Source organism: Drosophila bipectinata, chromosome 4 (genome assembly GCF_030179905.1).
Source record: "Drosophila bipectinata strain 14024-0381.07 chromosome 4, DbipHiC1v2, whole genome shotgun sequence".
Lineage (NCBI taxonomy): Eukaryota > Metazoa > Arthropoda > Insecta > Diptera > Drosophilidae > Drosophila > Drosophila bipectinata.
Genome location: NC_091740.1, coordinates 13,988,487 through 14,007,568, shown reverse-complemented (window position 1 = coordinate 14,007,568; position 19,082 = coordinate 13,988,487). Strand labels below are relative to the sequence as shown.

At 49.9% G+C, this 19,082-nt stretch overlaps 1 protein-coding gene across 1 annotated transcript; it reads right to left on the bottom strand.

The window, feature by feature from the left end:
* Positions 1-10,693: 10,693 nt before the first annotated feature.
* LOC138926914 (uncharacterized) lies at positions 10,694-12,378 on the bottom strand. Its single transcript, XM_070282525.1, has 5 exons — positions 12,331-12,378; positions 11,579-11,824; positions 11,424-11,523; positions 11,035-11,135; positions 10,694-10,981 (listed from the first exon to the last, which is right to left on the bottom strand). The coding sequence occupies exons 1-5, from the start codon at positions 12,376-12,378 to the stop codon at positions 10,694-10,696; spliced, it is 783 nt and encodes a 260-aa protein (XP_070138626.1).
* Positions 12,379-19,082: the final 6,704 nt, after the last annotated feature.

Sequence of the window (19,082 nt, the reverse complement as noted above, 5' to 3'; positions counted from 1 at the left end):
GTCTACAGGCTGCCGGTTACCTCCGGTGGATACCGAGGTCTTCGCGGGTGATTATCTTCGGTGGCCCACCTTCCGAGACTTGTTCACGGCCATTTACATTCAAAACTCGCGGCTCACCCCGGTAGAGCGGTTGTTCCACTTGTTGTCCAAAACAAGTGGTGACGCCCACGCTATTGTTTCCAAGGCTCCCCTTACCCATGAGGGGTTTGCCGTCGCTTGGCAAAGCCTCACAGACCGCTTTGAGAACCGGCGGCTACTGGTCAATAGCCAGTTGAAAATCCTTTTCAACCTCCAGGCTATTTCTCAAGAGTCCGGGGTGGCGCTGAAGGAGCTCCAAGCCACCATTCAGAGTTCTCTGACAGCCCTAGCAATGTCCGCCATCAATGTTGAGGCCTGGGACTGCCTCCTGGTGTTCATGATTTCGTCAAAGCTCCCCAAAGTCACACTTTCCATGTGGGAGCAATCCGTTCATAACAAGGCCGAAATTCCAACATGGAAGGAATTAGACAATTTCCTGACAGAGCGCCATCGCACTCTGGAAGCAATCGATGACGTCAGGCCTAGTAGCTCCGGGCAACTTCCGCCAAGGTCGGGAACTCCTACTGCCCCCGCTCGAAGGCTCCATTCATACGAGACTCGAGTGGTTCCGGGCGCCAAGGGTTGCGATCTCTGTTCGAGGGAGAACCACCCCATTCGCTTATGTCCGCGGTTCTTGGAAATGGACGTAAATGGGCGCTCGGACTATATTAAAAGGAAGCAGCTGTGTTTGAACTGTTTTGCCCGAGGGCACCAGCAGCGAGACTGCACGAGCGCCCATACTTGCTTCACATGTCACAGCCGGCACCACACCCTTCTGCACCGCGGCAATCCGTTCGCCACCGCTCCAAGTCCGCCTACGACAGCAAGGGCTCGACCCGCACAGACTGCCAGAAGCACAAACGGCTCAGAGGATCAGTCGGATGTGCAGGTGTGTTTCGCTTCCGGGTCAGGGGCCGTCCTACTAGGCACGGCTCTTATCAACGTGTGCCACTTGGGGTGCAGCTTCCAGGCACGAGCTCTGATAGACTCAGGGTCCGAAGCGACCTTCATCACGGAACGACTGTTCAACATCGTCAAACCACCCTTCAAGACGATACAAGCCCAAGTTTCCGGCCTTAATCAGACCATTTCCGCGCAGTCTACAAAATTGTGCCATTTCTCCATTCGGTCGCCGTCTAGACCTGGGCTACAATTAGAGACTGCGGCCTACGTTCTGCCGCAGTTGGCAGGGAATCTGCCATCATACCCGATTCCGCGAGATCGTCTCAAGGGGCTGCCCGACATTCCTCTGGCGGACCCCAACTTCTTTGAGAGCTCCCAAGTCGATGTACTAATAGGAGCGGACATTCTTCCGTCCATTCTCCTCAGTAATGCCAAGCCTAACATATGCGGGTCGCTTCTCGGTCAGGAGACCATTTTTGGATGGGTGCTGACAGGACCATTATCTCCAGCCAATCCCCGCAGCGTGTCCGTCTTTTCCACACGAGTGGCCCCCAGCCTCGGTGACTCACTGGATCAGCTCCTCACCAAATTCTGGGAGGTGGAAGATGTGCCCACACCGATAAGTTCGGAATCGGATTCAGTTTGCGAGCACAATTTTGTCCAGACGACGAAAAGAGACGAGTGTGGCAAGTACGTTGTGACGCTCCCCTTACGCGACCCCGGGCAGAAGGGTTCCGAGCTAGCGGCTTCACGGTCCTTTGCCCTTGCTCAGTTTCTGCGTAATGAGCAGCGCCTGAAGAGGGACCCGCCCCTTAAGGCCCGCTATGACTCGGTAATTCAGGAGTACATCGACTTAGGCCACATGACCGAGGTCTCTCCCGCGAGCAATTCCGCTACCTACTATCTACCACATCATGCAGTCTTCAAGCCCGAAAGCACGACCACCAAGGTGCGAGTGGTCTTCAATGCTTCGAGCCCGTCCGCAAACGGGACCAGTCTGAACGACATTCTTTACGCGGGCCCGGTCTTACAATCCGACCTGACGATTCAAATCCTAAAGTGGCGGTACTTTAAGTTTGTCTTCAACGCCGACATCGAGAAGATGTATCGGCAAATTTGGGTAGACCCCAAGCATACGCCGCTCCAACGTATTTTGTTTCGCAATCCCGATGGGGATATCCGCGACTACGAGTTGAAAACGGTCACCTTCGGTGTCAATTGTGCCCCGTTCCTGGCGATCCGTGTGCTGCGACAGCTCGCTGACGACGAAGAGTCGAAGTATCCGCAGGCAAGTCAAATTATCCGGCAGTTTATGTACGTTGATGACGTTCTCGCGGGGGCAGACTCCAAAACTGAAGCCCAAGCTTCGATTCGGGAGCTGAAAGGGGCCCTAGAGTCAGCAGGGTTCCCACTTAGGAAATGGACGTCGAATAACAAGGCAATCCTGGCCGACATTCCGATCGAGCACCGTCTCCGAGCTGACTTTCTCGACATCGATGCAGAAAGTACGGCCAAGACACTCGGCGTGCGGTGGAAAGCGACGACTGATGAATTCTTTTTTGTCCCGCCAGAATTGACTTCCGGCTCAGTTTTCACAAAGCGCCAAGTCCTCTCCCAAATTGCCAAATTGTTCGATCCAGCAGGTTGGCTCGCTCCTTTCATTGTTCGGGCAAAAATGTTCATGCAGGACATTTGGCTTCTGGATCTAGGGTGGGATGACGCCCTCCCTCAAGATTTCTGTCAGCGATGGGTTGACTTCCTAAAGAATTACTCGGTGCTCGATCAGATTCGTGTTCCTCGATGGGTCGCGTTCCGACCACACCTAAAGGTCGAACACCACGGGTTCTGCGACGCTTCACAGAAGGCGTACGGCGCAGCAATTTACGTTCGTGTCGAAATCGGGTCCACGGTAATAGTGACCCTGCTGACTGCAAAGACTCGAGTGGCCCCAGTTAAGACGGTTTCGCTCCCTCGACTAGAACTGTGCGGTGCCTTGTTGTTGTCCGAGATGGCCACCGCCGTTCTGCCACAAATGCCAGGGGCCGCGTCTGCCCTATACTGTTGGACCGACTCGACTATTGTCCTCGCGTGGCTGCATAAGCCAGCGTGCCAGTGGACAACGTTCGTGGCCAACCGGGTGACCAAGATCACCCAGTTCACCGACGTGCAGAAATGGGCACATGTCCGCTCCGAGCATAACCCTGCGGATCTCGCTAGCCGGGGCGTAGCTCTCCAAGATCTTGCAGATAACCAGTTGTGGTGGCACGGTCCTGACTGGCTGCAGAGGCCTCGCAGCGACTGGCCCACTCAAGGCTATGATACCCCCGTGACTGAACTCGAGAAGCGAGCAGTCAAGGTCCATGTCGCGAAAGTACCCCCCGAAGATCTCCTTGAGCGTTTTTCCACACTCGACAAGGCATTACGAGTCCTTTCCTATGTTAATCGCTTCATCCAGCGCGCGCGGAAGATTCGACATTCGTTTGAAGAGCACCTGACCGCTAATGAGATAACGTCGGCTGAACGTCTTCTAGTTTCCGTCACTCAGCGCAGACACTTCGTCTCTGAGATGGGCTGCTTAAGCGAAAAGCGTCCAATATCGGCATCCAGTCCGATTCAGAATCTGAACCCCTTCGTGGATTCGCAAGGCCTTATGAGAGCCTGCGGCCGGGTCACGTCCTCTGAGCTTCTCCACTATGACGAACGGCACCCTATTATCCTTCCGTACGACTGTCAGCTGTCTCGACTCCTGGTTCATTTTACACATCGCATCACGCTGCACGGTGGCAGTCAGCTGATGATCCGCCTGATCCGGGCCAAGTTCTGGATTCCAAGGGTGAGGAACTTGGTCAAGTCTGTTGTCCATTCTTGTAAGGTATGTGTCATCCACAAGAAGAAGTTGCAGACGCAACTCATGGGAGAGCTACCCAAGGAACGGACGTCCTTCTCGCGCCCGTTCACGCACACCGGTGTGGATTATGCCCTTCGGTCCCTTCGAGATAAAAAACTATACGGGGAGGGCCTGTCTCATCACAAAGGGTTATGTGTTGGTGTTTGTGTGTTTCTCCACTAAGGCCATCCATTTAGAGCCTACGTCGGACCTTACGACCGAGAAATTTCTTGCGGCTTTCGCACGGTTCGTGTCCCGGAGAGGATGCCCCCGTCAAGTGCAGTCCGACAACGGGAAGACCTTTGTGGGAGCAGCTGCTCTACTATCCCGCGATTTTCTCCAGAGCCTAAAGGGGGCTGTGACTGGTGCCTATAGTCACCAGCAGCTTCTCTGGCATTTCATTCCTCCGGGAGCTCCCCACATGGGGGGCCTTTGGGAAGCAGGGGTCAAGAGCTTCAAGACCTTGTTCTACAAGTCCGCCGCCACGCGAAAATACACCTTTGAGGAGCTGGCTACTCTCCTGGCGAAGATCGAGGCGTGCCTGAATTCGCGGCCACTCGCGCCAATGTCCGAAGACCCTGCTGACCTGCTAGCTCTTACACCCGGGCACTTTCTTGTGGGAGGACCACTTCTCGCCACGGTCGAGCCCGAGATAAAGGGGGACACCAGTTCCATCATCAATCGTTGGCAACACCTCAAGGCGCTTCAGCAGCAATTTCAGCTCCGGTGGAAGGAGGAGTATCTCAAGGAGCTCCATAAGAGAAACAAGTGGCGAGCCCCTACGAGGGACCTCCGCGTTGGGGATATGGTCGTCATCAAGGAAGACAACCTTCCGTCCAATGAGTGGCGCTTAGGCAGGGTTGACGCGGTGTATCCCGGCTCTGATGGCCATGTCCGCGTGATCGACATCTGCACTGCGCGAGGGCTTGTAAAGCGGCCCGTTGTTAAGGACGTGCTTCTTCCGTTGGACGCGTCCGCCTACCCACAGTGATCAACATTTCTTCCGCTCCAATGTTCCTGTCCAATTGTGCTGTCCCGTAGCTCTGCCCGTAGTTCCGAACCTTCATTTTACACCGATTCTGATCATGTTATTTGTTCCTTTATCATATTTCCGTCAGCCATAGCCAACACGATGTCGCCACGTCCACGCAACACCCAAGCATCGCTGGAGAGCAGATGTACTCGTGGTATCCAATCCTACCGTTGCCGAGTCTGCAATGGAATCCACGCCTTAAAGAAGTGTCGGCGTTTCCTACGCCTTAGCGCCGAGAAGCGGCTCCGAGCGGTTCTTGTGAACCGATACTGCTCGAGCTGCCTGGCCCACGAGCACTCCGACGGATCCTGTCGTCGGGGTGACGGTTGTAAGACGTGTGGACAGGATCACCACACGCTGCTGCATCTCGTGGAGAAGCCGCGGGCTCGGCGCAAGGCACGCCAAGAGGAGCACCGGTCACGGAGCGCGGGAGTCAGGACACAGAGTGTCACGTCTGGCGCCCGGCCGTCATCCGCCAACTCCCGGCGCGGTTCGGGTGCTCCTCGGCCTGGGTCCGCCACTTTCCGGCAATCCCAACCCGATCCACGGCCACCGACGTCCCGGCACTCGTCGATGCATCCTCGGTCTTCGTCCGCCACTCCTCGATTGCCAACCCCCGCTCATCCGCCCGCGTCATCCGCACCTAGGCAAAGTTCCGCCTCTCGTCGAGGGCCCCCGCTGGACGCGGTCGCGGCGCCCACCCTCTCATCGCTGTTGCAACGGAACAGCGTCAACGTGCTGCCGACTGCACTAGTGCGGATCGACACCGGGACCCGGAGCTTCGATACGGGGGCCCTCATCGACCCATGCACGCCCTCGAGCTGCATCGACGCCTCGCTCGCTGCGTGTTTCCGGCTGCCCACTACCAGCGTGGGGGACGAACAGGTGTGTTCCGCCACCGTGGGGTCAACGACCGATGACAGCGTTCAGCTGGAGGTCATGTTCAAGATCGAGCCTCACGTGCGAGTTCGTACGCCGTCCCGGGAGCTGAGCGAGGCGGTGCGTGCCCACTTCCGAGGCGTGACCCTGGCGGATGAGCGATTCCATCTGTCAGCGACAATCTCCGTCGTCCTGGGTGCAGATATGTACCCACGGATTATTCAACCGGGCTTCCTGAAGATCCAGGACGGACTCCCAGTGGCCCAGAGCACCGTGTTTGGATGGATCGTATCCGGAGCTTGCCACCAACCATAACTTCGAGGGAGCTATTGCAACCCGAGTGATTGCAAGGGGGGCGGAATGTTTAGGTGAGGGGCCGTGGTGCCACTCACCTGAAGAGCGCATCCGCGCTGAAGAGCGCATCCGCGCTGAAGAGCGCACCCGCGCTAAAGAGCGCACCCGCGCTGAAGAGCGCGTCCACACTCGCCCCTCTGTGCCTCTCTTCTCGCTCGTTGGCTGTCGGCGATCTCTTTTTTTTTCCACTAGTTTTAAGTTTCAATCTCATGTAAGCAGCCGAATAAAGCTGAACGCGTGCTTTACACTAAACCTAAAGACGCCCCCGACTTTCCACTTTTCAACCCCGTTCTGGAATCTTTTTGAGGAACCAACGCCCCCCTACACAAGCTGCTAAATGAGTCCCCTAAGCGTAAGAAATCCGCTGTTTCTGATCCGCTTCAGCCTGCTCAGCCGACATTAATGCAGCCGCTTATATATCTGGCCACCCCAAGGGCTAGAATTGAGAAAAATTCGTCAGAATTTCTCATGGATAATGAGCAATTGTCTGATATGTCCGCCATGGCATCCCTTCAAGTGATGCCACAGGTCCTAGGGAACGAAACCCCCATTAGAGTCACCCAAAAGGGTATTCAACAGTCCGGACCACCGGCACCGACTGATGCTGCAGTTCTTGTACCTGCGACACCAAAACCCTTACAGGTGATTCCTCCATCGAAACATATATTTGTTTCTCTGCTTGCCCGTGATACTTCAGAGATTGAAATCTCGGCTTATATCAAAGCCAAAACTAAAGCCCATATAAAGGTGGAGGACATACAAAAATTTAAATATAATTATACAAGGCGCACGTCTTCTTTCAAGATTCGTGTGCCCGCGCTGATGTTCAAGACGATTTGTTCTCCGAGTTTTTGGCCAGAGAATCTTTTCGTCCAAGAACATCAGCCTAGTTCCGTGAAAAAAAAAAGTTAATAAAACAGTCGGAGTGAGACTTCCCAATATCGGAACCACTGACCAACCCTCCACCTCTTCTTTGGCCACTAACCCAAAAAACTAGTTGCCTCACTAACTCTTACCTATCAGAATACAAGGGGGCTACGTAGCAAACTCCCCAAGCTATATTCTGATAGTTCTTCCTTTGCATCCCACATTATAGCCTTTACAGAAACTTGGTTAAATCCGGAGATCTTTAGCTCCGAAGTTTTTCCAAGTAAGTACACCACTTTTAGACGGGATCGATATCAGCGAAGAGGAGGTGGAGTCCTCATTTCGGTAGACTCTACTTTTGCTTCTGAAGAGGTGAAATCCCAAGAGTTTGGTGACATAGAATTTATTTGCGTTAAAATCACTATGTCCGTGAAAGCTTTATACATTACATGTTCATATATACCTCCTATGTCTGAACCGCCCACATATTGGCAGCATTTGTCCGCTATTCGATACGTCTCTAATCTTATGACGGATCGTGACCAACTCGTAGCGGTAGGCGACTTTAATATCCCAGAATTAAAGTGGTCCAACGTCGATAACTCACCATCTTTGTCACTTATAACTTACCATGACTTCACCGCGGGCATGTTTGACATGTCCCTAGGTCAGATCAATCATGTTAAAAATTCGCTAGGTAGGCTTTTAGACTTATGTTTTGTATCTGATGGTACCGCTCTCTCCAGAGCTTTTCCCCTTTCAACCCCAGAGGATCCATATCACCCCACGCTGGAGGTCTCAATCGAAACCACTCCTGGTATCGATCAGATGTCTCCGAGCGTGGTAAATAAGATTCGCTGTTTCCGTAAAGCTGATTTTCAGAAACTTAATAGCCTTATCGACAAAGATAAAGTCGGCCTGCAACAATATCACCGTTTTCCCAGTGTCACATCACGCATCAAGCGCTCCCCGACATCAGGTGCTTCATTTTGCCGATTGGCCCGCAGAAGATCATGCGCCCAAGAGCTTCACGCTGGAGGCACGGCGCATTGCGAGATCCAACAAAGCGATTTACACCCCATCACTTACGTTAATGAAGGAATAGTAATTGTAAATGATCGCTCGGCTCACGTGTGTGTGGACAATGGCACCTGTGTCCATATAAAAGGAAAATATCTCGTCACCTTTGAAAAAAGTGCCATGGTCAACGAAACCCGATTGGTCAATCATGACACAGCCCAGAAGGGCACAACGTAAATTTTTGCTAAAAAAATAAAAAAGGCCCTCAAAAGCCAAGGAGTTGCTGGGATGAAGAAGCTCCCTACAGAGGGCAATATCTTGATGCGGGACGCGCCGGTGCGGAGGAGGTTGCCAAGGCTTCTTCTTCCAAAGCGGGGCTAGCCATGGGATCACCGAACGGCGTGGAGAGGAAGACCCCAGGGTCAACCTCGAAACCGACCGGCGGGGCCCCTAAGGCGAGCCCTGGTCCGGTAGCGTCTCACTCGGTGCAGCGTAAAGGCTCTTATATAGATAGGAGAAGAGCAGCCTTCATTCTAATGAGGACGAACCCATCGGCCGAGGCCAACCCGGACCAAGCCGAGTAGGCAAGGGAGATCCTGCCCGATTTTAATCCGGAAAAGGCGGGTGTGAGGCTGGATCCGAACAAACGTGCTGGGTCAGACCCTGGCAAGGACATCGCGGAGAGCGCAACCGCTCGTCCAAAGCCGTCCAACCGCTCGTTCGCCGAAGTGACAAAGGGAAGAACGAGGGTTCTTCCTGGAGACAAGGGATGCAAAGATGGGCTCATACCCAAGGCCATTTGGCCGTGATGGCCTTGACTGCCAGACTGCAGTCCTGCCTATTGAGGGCGATAAGCTTGATTGATCTTTTCCTAGAGCGGATAGACCATATTCCTGCAGTTTAGGAGATTTCTCCATTTCCTCTGTAATACGCGGTCAAAGTTATCCCTGAATCTTAGTCTACACGTAGCTAAGGGAATGCCTACTAGTTCCTTCTCCGGGAGGAGAGGATTGGTAGTACCTGCCCTGGTTAGTACGTCGGCGGCGCAATTTCCCTCGGGGTCCCTATGTCCGGGCACCCATATGAGGTGGATGTCATACAAGTGGTTAACGAGTTCCCCGGATCAAATAGGGATTCAAGCACTTAGGTTAGGTTGAGGCGGCGATGCGGGGCCAGTGACTGACACCCCCATCCACTTGAGCCGCTGGGGCTCCTTGTGATATCGAACAGGCAGAGGTCCTACAAGAGGATCTCTCCCTACCTATCTACTGATGTGGCCAAGAGTGTGCTATCCTTCCTGCGGTGGCTCGCGGTCCCATCCAAGTTTACGGATGAAAGCTACGAGTCTGCGTGGAGCGATCTCCGCGAGGTTTGTGAATTTGAGTCGGCTGCGCCCCAGCGCAGGCCATTGACACAGGAGGTGTGCGACTGTCTCTTCCTCTTCTACATCCCCTATGTCGGGGTCCCTATGTCCGGGCACCCATATGAGGTGGATGTCATACTGTTCTGCCATCTCGTTAAGAAATCTGCGACAGTCATTCACTGTCCTGGAGTTGGATGAGAATCCGTCAAGGGCTTTGAGTGCCGCTTGACTGTCTGAGAAGACACAGATTGTGTCTTGATTGCCAGTAAGTGCTGGGGATCAAAGTGCTTCCCCGATAGCTATTACTTCAGCTTGGAACACACTGCAGTGGTCAGGGAGGCTGCAGGACTCATTTAGACACAGCCGTTCGCAATGGAAACCGCCTCCCACCTGGCCATTCAATTTTGAACCGTATGTGTAAATATGAAGGGAACCGGCTGGTCCCGGGATTTGTGTGGCCCATTCCTCACTTGTTGGAATGGAAACCTTGTATTTAAAGGAGGGATGATCAACAGGTACGCAGTAGTCTGTAGCCCCCGTTGGCGTGCAGTGGTGTAGGTCCAACTTGGTATGTCCATAGTCGGTCCATTTGTATATGCCCGTCTCGCGTAGCCTAATTGCCGATAGCGTGGCTATCTTGGCCACCGTTATCTTTACAAGTAATAGGTCGAGTATGAAATCTAGGGCATCAGTCGGTGTAGTAAGTAGGCTGCCCGTGATACAGACCTCCGCCATCCTTTGCTTTTTCCTAAGTTTCTCTCTAATTGTGGAGTTTGTGTACACCCACAGTAGGGGTGAGAGTACACCTCCTTGCGGAGAGCCTCTTCTGACGTATCTTTGAATCGATTCTCCTCTTAATGACGCCTCAACAGTCCTGTTTACCAAAATCTACCTTATAAGGCGTACGGATTGATCGTCTATTTCTAGTCCCGTCAGCGCATTGTTGTTGAACGCACCTTCTATGTCTATAAAAGCAAAGAGTGCGTATTTCTTCTCTCTAAGTGCCTTTTCGATGAACGTAGTGATCTTGTAGAGTGTCTCCGTGTATCGGCCCTTCCTATACGCATGGTGTGATCCCGAAATATCATCTGAGTTGATGGTAAGATTAATGTAGAGGCTGATTGGTCTCGATTGTCTTGAGAAGGAAGGACGACAGGCTTATAGGTCTGAAGGCCTAAGGGGTGCAGTGCGATTGTTTTCCCACTTTGGGTATGAATACGACCTTCGTCCGCAACCACATTGCGGGCACGATGCCTATTCTGAAACTTGCTGAAAAAGCTTTCCTGACCCATGACCTTAGATTGGTAGATTAGTTGTGCCGGGAAAATGCCAGAGCCTTTAGGGTTTCTTTACTGGACGTGGTCCAGCTACCTTCCGAGGTTTTAATGATCCCTACATTTGGTGCATTTGTTGCGAGGACCTTTCTGAGTCGGGAGGCCTCCGATGTCTGTTGACTGTTCAAGCAGAATTTGGTCCAGGCATTCCTCTTTGCCCTGCGCAGTTCTTTGGTGTACTGTCTGAGGTCCGCTTTGTACGCCTCGCAGGCTGTCTCTGTGTTTGCCTTACTGGAGAGATGAAAGGCTTTGCTGGCCCTAATCTTAAAGGGCGCAAGCTTTTGCGACCACCATGGTGGTTTCTTTGACTTAATACTGCCCGATCTGCTATTGGGACAGCTTTGTTGAATGCCATGGGCGTGTCCACCATGGCATCCAGGTCTTCCCTGCTGTCAACGTCCCTTGTCGGAGGTTTCCCTAAGGATCATTCTAATTTTGTCTTATATAACTCCCAGTTCGCTTTTCTCGGGTTGCGTACTGTTAGTCGGTTGAAGTTCTCAAAATTGACCACTAATTCTATGTATCGATGGTCCGAGAAAGAGTGTTTTTCCAGGACTCTCCATCTAACAATCCTTTCAGCTAGGGAGTCAGAGTAGAGAGTAATGTCAAGTACTTCCTTTTTGTTCTTGACTATGAAGGTGCGTTCTGTACTTCTATTACCCACCAAAAGATTGGAGCCTAAAATAAAATCGAAGATTGACTCACCCCTCTCGTTCATGTCAGTGCTCCCCAACTGATGATGATGGGCGTTGGCATCGCAACCTATGATCAGATCGATCTTTTGCTTCCCGCTGTCTTCCACCAGCTGTTTGAGTAGCGGGTGCGGGGGGAGGGTCGTGGCCAATATACGGCGAACATACCCTTAGCGCTCCTATGACTACGGCTACGTGGTTCGGCTCATTACTGAAATTAGGTAGCAAAAATAGGTTAAGGTTCTTTTTTTCAAGGATGCAGGCTCGCTTTTTACCTCCTATATCGGCTTTGCAGGGCCTATACTCTGACGCCCCCCTGATCCAGGGTTCCTGAATGAGGGCCACATCAGCTCCATTCTCGGCGAGGTGGAGTAGGAGGGCAGCTGACGCCGCTTTACTGTGGTGGAGGTTTATCTGCAAGATTATCAGAGACATTCTTGAGATTCTCCACCACTGTAACCTCTGCATCTGTCTCGGAGCTCAACAAAGAATCCACCTCCATCCCGATGCCTCTAAGTGCCCTTGCCCTCGAATTATTAAGGAATCCTTGATTATGTCCTTTAAGGACATTCGATACATCATTTGAAAGTTACTGCGCCACAGATCATAAAAATGTAAGCGGTTTTTTAACAGTCCACTCGGTTCAGAAGTTATTCGCATTCAATTTTTATTTTCAATTTTTATAATAAAAATTGAATTGTAACACTTATTTTCAATTTTTTTAATAAAAATTGAATCATAATTATTATTTTTTTTATAAAAATTGAAAAATAATTGTTATTTTTAATTATTGTTATAAAAATTGAAAATAAGAGTTATATTTCAATTTTTGTCAAACAAATCAACAAATAATTTTTATTTTAAAATTTTTATTTTAAAAATTATAACAATTACGGTCCCTGCGGCAACCTCCCCCGCACCTGCGTGTCCCGCATCCAGATGTTGCCCTCTGTAGAGAGCTTCTTCATCCCAGCAACTCCTTGGTTTTTGAAGGCCTTGGAGTTTGACGGGTCACTGACCCCATTTTAGGGAGTTCCGTTTTCCGCCTTGGTTTTTGTTAGGCAAGATGTTGTTCATTTTTGGTCATTTTTGGTGGAATTCCGGATCATGACGTTTTTGTTATAGTTCAGAATAAACTCAATAAATTAATTATAAATCAATAAATTAAATATAATTATAAAAATAAGCAATCTATTAAATTAAGAATTCCAGACTGTTCAAAGAAATAGAATCTCTTTCTGAGGATTTTAAAAATGTATTTATTAATCAAGATTTACCATTGCGAAAACATCGCCTAAGATTATTAGGATTATTATTTGATCTGCAGATTTAATTGACACAATCACATTAGCAAAAATTTACGTTGTTAATACCAAAATTTAAAGCAACGATGATATCATGGAAATATTTTATTGAAACATGATCTAAAAACAGTAATTATCGCTGATTAATGGACATCTCTCCGCACTCTATACTCTGTAAATAACTTTTATTAATTTATATAAAATACTCAATAATAAAAAACAAATGCGAAACAGATCACGCTGGAGCGATTTCCCGAATCGATGGGAAAATAGTATTAAGCAATCAAGTCGCAAAATACGCAAAACGTGTTTTTTGATTGATTTTTTTTGACGTGAGTTGATATACCATTACAGTTAAAACCGGATATATATCGCAAAAATCGGATCATTATGAGGCTGATCATTATGAGAATATCATAGTATAACCAATTTATTACAATTAACAATCAAAAATAAGTTCCAAACTTCTATCTTCAAAAAAACCAAAGTTGGTAATTTTACTAAACACCAAATACCACTTCCGATCGTTCAGTTATATGGCAGCTATAAGATATAGGCGGCCGAGCGTTATGAAATGTGGTAGGTTGGATCAACTGACCAAAAATAGAATCTGTATGAAGTTCCAACTTTCTACCTTCAAAATCACGAAAATTGGGTCATTTCCGATTGTTCAGTTATATGGCAGCTATAGCCTATAGGATATAGTTGGCCGCTCCTAATGATATTTGGCATGTCGCATTATTTTTCCAAAAATATCATTCATACATTCAAACAATTCGAACTCTATGAACACCGAAGTGATAGCATTTCCGATCAATCAGTTGTACGGCAGCTATAAGTTATAGTCGGCCGATCCCGTTCCGAATTATATACTGCGTGCAAAGGAAAGAAGGGTGTGTGCAAAGTTTCAAGTGGATAGCTTTAAAACTGAGAGACTAGTTCGCGTAGTAACAGACATACAGACAGACGGGCATGCTCATATCAACTCAGGAGGTGATCCTGATCAAGAATTTATATACTTTATCGGGTCGGAGATGTCTCCTTCACTGCGTTGTGCACTTTTGGACAAAATTATAATACCCTTTGCAAGGGTATAATAATAAATCTTCATTTTGGGTTTCTTCATAAAATTTTTGTTCTTTTCCGATTTGACTTTTCAAAATTTCCAGTCGCTTTTTTTCTGTGCGTCGATTTTTCTAATGTACTTGTAGATGATGTTGACATAACAGCCATATTACTTTCATCGTCCTGAAGCATTTCTGAAAGCATTTCATGCATGCTTTCATCGTCCTGCTGCAAATTGCCCTCAGTCGGATCTGGAGCAACTATCTTTTTTAAAAAAGACATCAGCTCCAAGTATGGCCATTTGACTTGAACAGGTTGAGCTTCGAATCCCAATGGTAGGTGTGTAGGGGGGCGTGGTTCCGCAAAAAGATTCCAGAAAAATTAGGAGTCGGGGGCGTCTTCGGTTCGGTAGAAAAGCGCGTTCAGCTTTATTGGCTGCGTACATCGAATTACTAACTTAACTTAGAAACTAGTACAAAAAAAGAGATCGACGACAACCAACGAGCGAGAAGAGAGGGCACAGAGAGGCGAGTGTGGATGCGCTCTTCAGCGCGGGTGCGCTCTTTAGCGCGGGTGCGCTCTTCAGCGCGGATGCGCTCTTCAGGTGAGCGGCACAACGGCCCCTCACCTAAACATTCTCCCCCCCTTGCAATCGCTCGGGTTGCAAAAGATCCCTCGTCGCTAGCTATGCGTCACTGCAGCTAGAGGGCGTACACGGGTCGATGAAGGCCCCCGTGTCGAAAATCCGGGTCCCGATATTGACGCTGTTCCGGTTCAGCAGCGACGATAGGGTGGGCGCAGCGACCGCGTCCTGCGAGGGCCCTCGAGGAGAGGCGGAAAATTGCCTAGGCGCGGATGACGCGGGCGGACGAGCGGTGGACGCCACCCGATGGGTGGCGGACGAATGCAGTGGAGCACTTGACGGCTGCCGGTCAGTGGCGGAAGAATGCCGAAGAGTTATCGACGAGTGCCGGGAAGTCGGCGGCCGTGGATCGGTTTGGGAATGCCTGAAAATGGCGAACGCAGGGCGAGAAGCACCCGAACCGCGCCGGGAGTTGGCTGATGACGGCCGACGAGAGAGCGAGACACCCCGTGTACTGTCTCCCGCGGGCGGTGACCGGTGCTCCTTGGTCACGGGGTGCAGCAGCGTGTGGTGATCCTGACCACACGTCTTACAGCCGTCTCCACGCCGACAGGATCCGTCGGAATGCTCGTGGGCCAGGCAGCTCGAGCAATAGCGGTTCGCGAGAGCCGCTCCTCGGCACTAAGGCGTAGGAAGCGCCGACACTTTTTCAATGGATGGATCCCATTGCAGACTCGGCATCGGTAGGATTGTGTACCTCGAGTACATCTGCTCTCCAGTGACTGTGCGTTGCGTGGATCAGACGGATAATCAGCTGATTGCCACCGTGCAGCGTGATGCGATGCGTAAATTAAAGCAGGACTCGAGACAGAATTGTGCTCGCAACCTGAATCCTGCGGGCCTGAGGCTGCGGGCAACTCGTGCGGAAAAAAACAGACACGCTGCGGGGGTTGACTGGAGATAATGGGCCGGTCAGCACCCATCCGAAAATGGTCTCCTGACCAAGAAGCGACCCGCAGATGTTAGACTTGGAATTACCGAGGAGAATGGCCGGAAGAATGTCAGCTCCTAATAACACATCGACTTGGGAGCTCTCAAAGAAGTTGGGGTCCGCCAGGGTAATATTGGGCAGCCCCTTGAGACGATCTCGCGAAATTGGATATGATGGCAGATTTCCTGCCAACTGCGGAAGAACGTAGGCCGCAGTCTCTAATTGTAGCCCTGGTCTAGACGGCGACCGAATGGAGAAATGGCACAATTTCGTAGACTGCGCGGAAATGGTCTGATTAAGGCCTGCAACTTGGGCTTGAATCGTCTTGAAAGGAGGCTTGACGAGGTTGAACAGTCGTTCCGTTATGAAGGTCGCTTCGGACCCTGAGTCTATTAGTGCTCGTGCCTGGACGGTGCACCCCAAACGGAACATGTTGATAAGGGCCGTGCCCAGTATGACTGCTCCTGACCCGGAAGCGAAACACACCTGCACATTCGACTGATCCTCTAAGCCGTTTGCTGGCGTAGGCGGACTTGGAGCGGTAGGCGGCATAGGCGGACTTGGAGCGGTGGCGAACGGATTGCCGCGGTGCAGGAGGGTGTGGTGTCGGCTGTGGCAGGTGAAACAGGTACGGGCGCTCGTCCAGTCTCGCAGCTGGTGCCCTCGCCCAAAACAGTTTAGACATAACTGCTTCCTTGTAATGTAGTCAAAGCGCCCATTTACACCCATATTTAGAAACCGCGGACATAAGCGAATGGGGTGGTCCTCCCTCGAACAGAGATCGCAGCCCTTTTGACCCGGAACCACTCGAGTCTCGTGTGAATTGAGCCTCCGAGCGGGGGCAATAGGAATTCCCGACCTTGGCGGAAGTTGCCCGGAGCCACTAGGCCTGACGTCGTCGATTGCCTCTAGAGTGCGATAGCGCTCTGTCAGGAAGTTGTCTAATTCCTTCCATGTCGGAATTTCGGCCTTGTTATGAACGGATTGCTCCCACATGGAAAGTGTGACTTTGGGGAGCTTTGACGAAATCATAAACACCAGGAGGCAGTCCCAAGCCTCAACATTGATGGCGGACATTGCGAGGGCTGTCAGACAACTCTGAATGGTGGCTTGGAGCTCTTTCAGCGCAACCCCGGACTCTTGGGAAACAGCCTGGATGTTGAAAAGGATCTTCAACTGGCTGTTAACCAGTAGCCGCCGGTTCTCAAAGCGATCTGTGAGGCTTTGCCACGCGGCGTCAAACCCCTCATGGGTAAGCGGAGCCTTGGAAACAATGGCGTGGGCGACAACAAGTGAAACAACCTCTCTACCGGGGTGAGCCGCGAGTTTTGGATGTAAATGGCCGTAAACAAGTCTCTGAAGGTGGGCCACCGAAGATAATCACCCGCGAAGACCTCGGTATCCACCGGAGGTAACCGGCAGCCTGTAGGCGCGGGCGTGTGGACATTGACGGGAGCCTGAGTGGATTGGGAAGCAATTTTCTCCCGAAGCTGGGCACTACATCTCGAATAGACGGAGTAACAGTAGGTGTACTTCGCTTCCAGCACTGTCGAGGCGGCCGCATTGTCGTCGGACACGGCTAGCAAATCGGAGCAGCTCTCATAGCTCTTCTCCACCTTCTCCCATAGTGCCTGAATTTGGTCCCGATGAACTTCGCACATGTATTGGGAGCCTATTTCCGTTTCTGGGGCGCCCGGAGTACTTATGTTAGCCTCAAATTGGATAATTCGATCTGTTGTGGCGATGAACTTTTTCAACGCCACTTCGACCGCACTTGGAGCCATTTTTGCGACGGAGTGAGTCTGCCTCTGTGAAGGACCGGGGGTTGTATTGACGGATTCGTCACTCCTTGCCCTTGGACTGGCACTGGCCTTAGGCTTAGGCTTCAAAAGAGGCGTCCGCGGAGATGCGGATTGAGATCTGCCCAAACGGATGGCTGGGATCGAACGCGGCTTTTTGTCGTCTCCCGTGGGCATTCTCAGAGTCCAATTCGCTGGTCAGCGCTTGTCGACTGACTCGCGCAACAGGTGCCCCGTACGAAGTGGTGGCCGGTCGCACTAATGTGATGAGAACGGTGAGATCGCGGATGAAAGGCAATTACAAGGAGCAAGTGCGAACTAGTGGCGCCGATGTGGAAAGGAAAGTCGTGTGCGGCACAATTCGAATGTGGAAAGAAAAACTTCAGGCACCAGAAAAAACCCAAAAGGAGACGAGGTTTGTTCGGATTGTAGGCGGATGTTGCCTGATGCGGAGTAGAAGCAGAGTTGGAGGCACGAAAAAATGGAAAGAGTACCGGAAAATTCGTGCTTGTTCGGAAAAAAATGATGACGGTGCATATATGTATGTATATTTCCACTTGTGTGGTTCGTACTGAATTTAATATATACTGAGATATTAAATTCTTAACTATTTTCGAATTTGCGGAGCCGGAAGGTGGACTTAACTTTGGCTTGAATTTAACACACAAAAATATAAATAATTAATTTTTGGCTAACTGTCGGATTTAAATATGATGGAGCCAGAAGGGTGGAGTTGAAAATCTTAATTGTTAATCAATTGAGGTTAATTATCACGAAGCTGGAACGGTGGAATTGGAACCTAAATATTTAATTAATTGAATTTAATTAACACGAAGCCGGGAAGATGGAATTAAAAAACCGCGGCTCTATTCGGACAGAAGGTGGATAATTAAATTAATTAATTATAATTTTCCGATAAATAAATCTTCGACTTTAATTGTTGAGTGGCCGGAAAGGTGAATTAAAAAACCTGGCCCTTTGCTCGAACGGAAAATAAGAATTAAATAAATTTTCGTAGTTATAATTATAAATACATAAATTTATAATTAATTGATTTTTTAATCTATTTTGTTATGCAGCCGGTTATGCCGTCGGCACCCTGTACGTACCTCAAAGAAAAATAAACAGAACCGAAAAACACAACACGGCTAGGTCGAGAATTTAAGCGACACAATCACGGATTTGTAGTGAAATGGCGGTTTATAATTGTTGGTTTTAGAAAATGTTAAATATTTTTTTAGATTTTATCGGCTATATACTTCCTGAAATTGGACGCAGAAAGAAATATTTGGAAATTATATGGACATGCATGCAAGTAGGCCAAGGGCATGTGGGGCATATGATGGTACAGTAGAGCTTCGATAAGGGGACTGTATATGTTAAATTTTATCGGTTATATATTTCCTGGAATTGGACGCAGAAAATATATGGACATGCATGCAGGTACGGATATATGTAAGGGCATGTGGGCATATGTTGGCACAGTGGAGCTTTAATAAGTGGACTGTATAATTGGGGGAACAGAAAAGTTATGTGGTGTAAAAAATGGCACTGATTGAGGAAGATAAAAACAAATATTACGACAGCGGCGGACTGTTCGGTGAATTTGGAAATTCCGGAACTAATTCACACCGGCTGGCCAATATTAATTATGCCTTCTCTTTGTCACCACACAATTTCACTGTTCACTGGCGAATTTTTCGCGGATTAATTGCACCAAAAAAATACGTATGTGCGTATGTATGTATGTAGATGCACATATGCCTCGACCGTTGGCAAGCGAATGGATAACGGAGAGGCGGAAAACGGCGAGAAATATGGGCAGCACACAAAACGGAGACGGATGGAAAAATTTGCAGAATTTGAAGACGAAGAAGAGAAGAAAATCTCAAACTGCAGTTGCGTCGGAAAACTCGGACTTGGAGTTGAC

Excerpts from the sequence above, each read along its gene's own strand:
- LOC138926914 (XM_070282525.1), bottom strand. The coding sequence starts at position 12,378 with ATGAAGAAGCTCTCTACAGAGGGCAACATCTGGATGCGGGACACGCAG. Across the intron at positions 11,524-11,578 it reads TAGTCATAGGAGCGCTAAGG|CTGGTGGAAGACAGCGGGAA; the intron begins GTATGTTCGCCG and ends CTACTCAAACAG. Across the intron at positions 10,982-11,034 it reads TCCCAATAGCAGATCGGGCA|ATTAGGGCCAGCAAAGCCTT; the intron begins GTATTAAGTCAA and ends GCGCCCTTTAAG.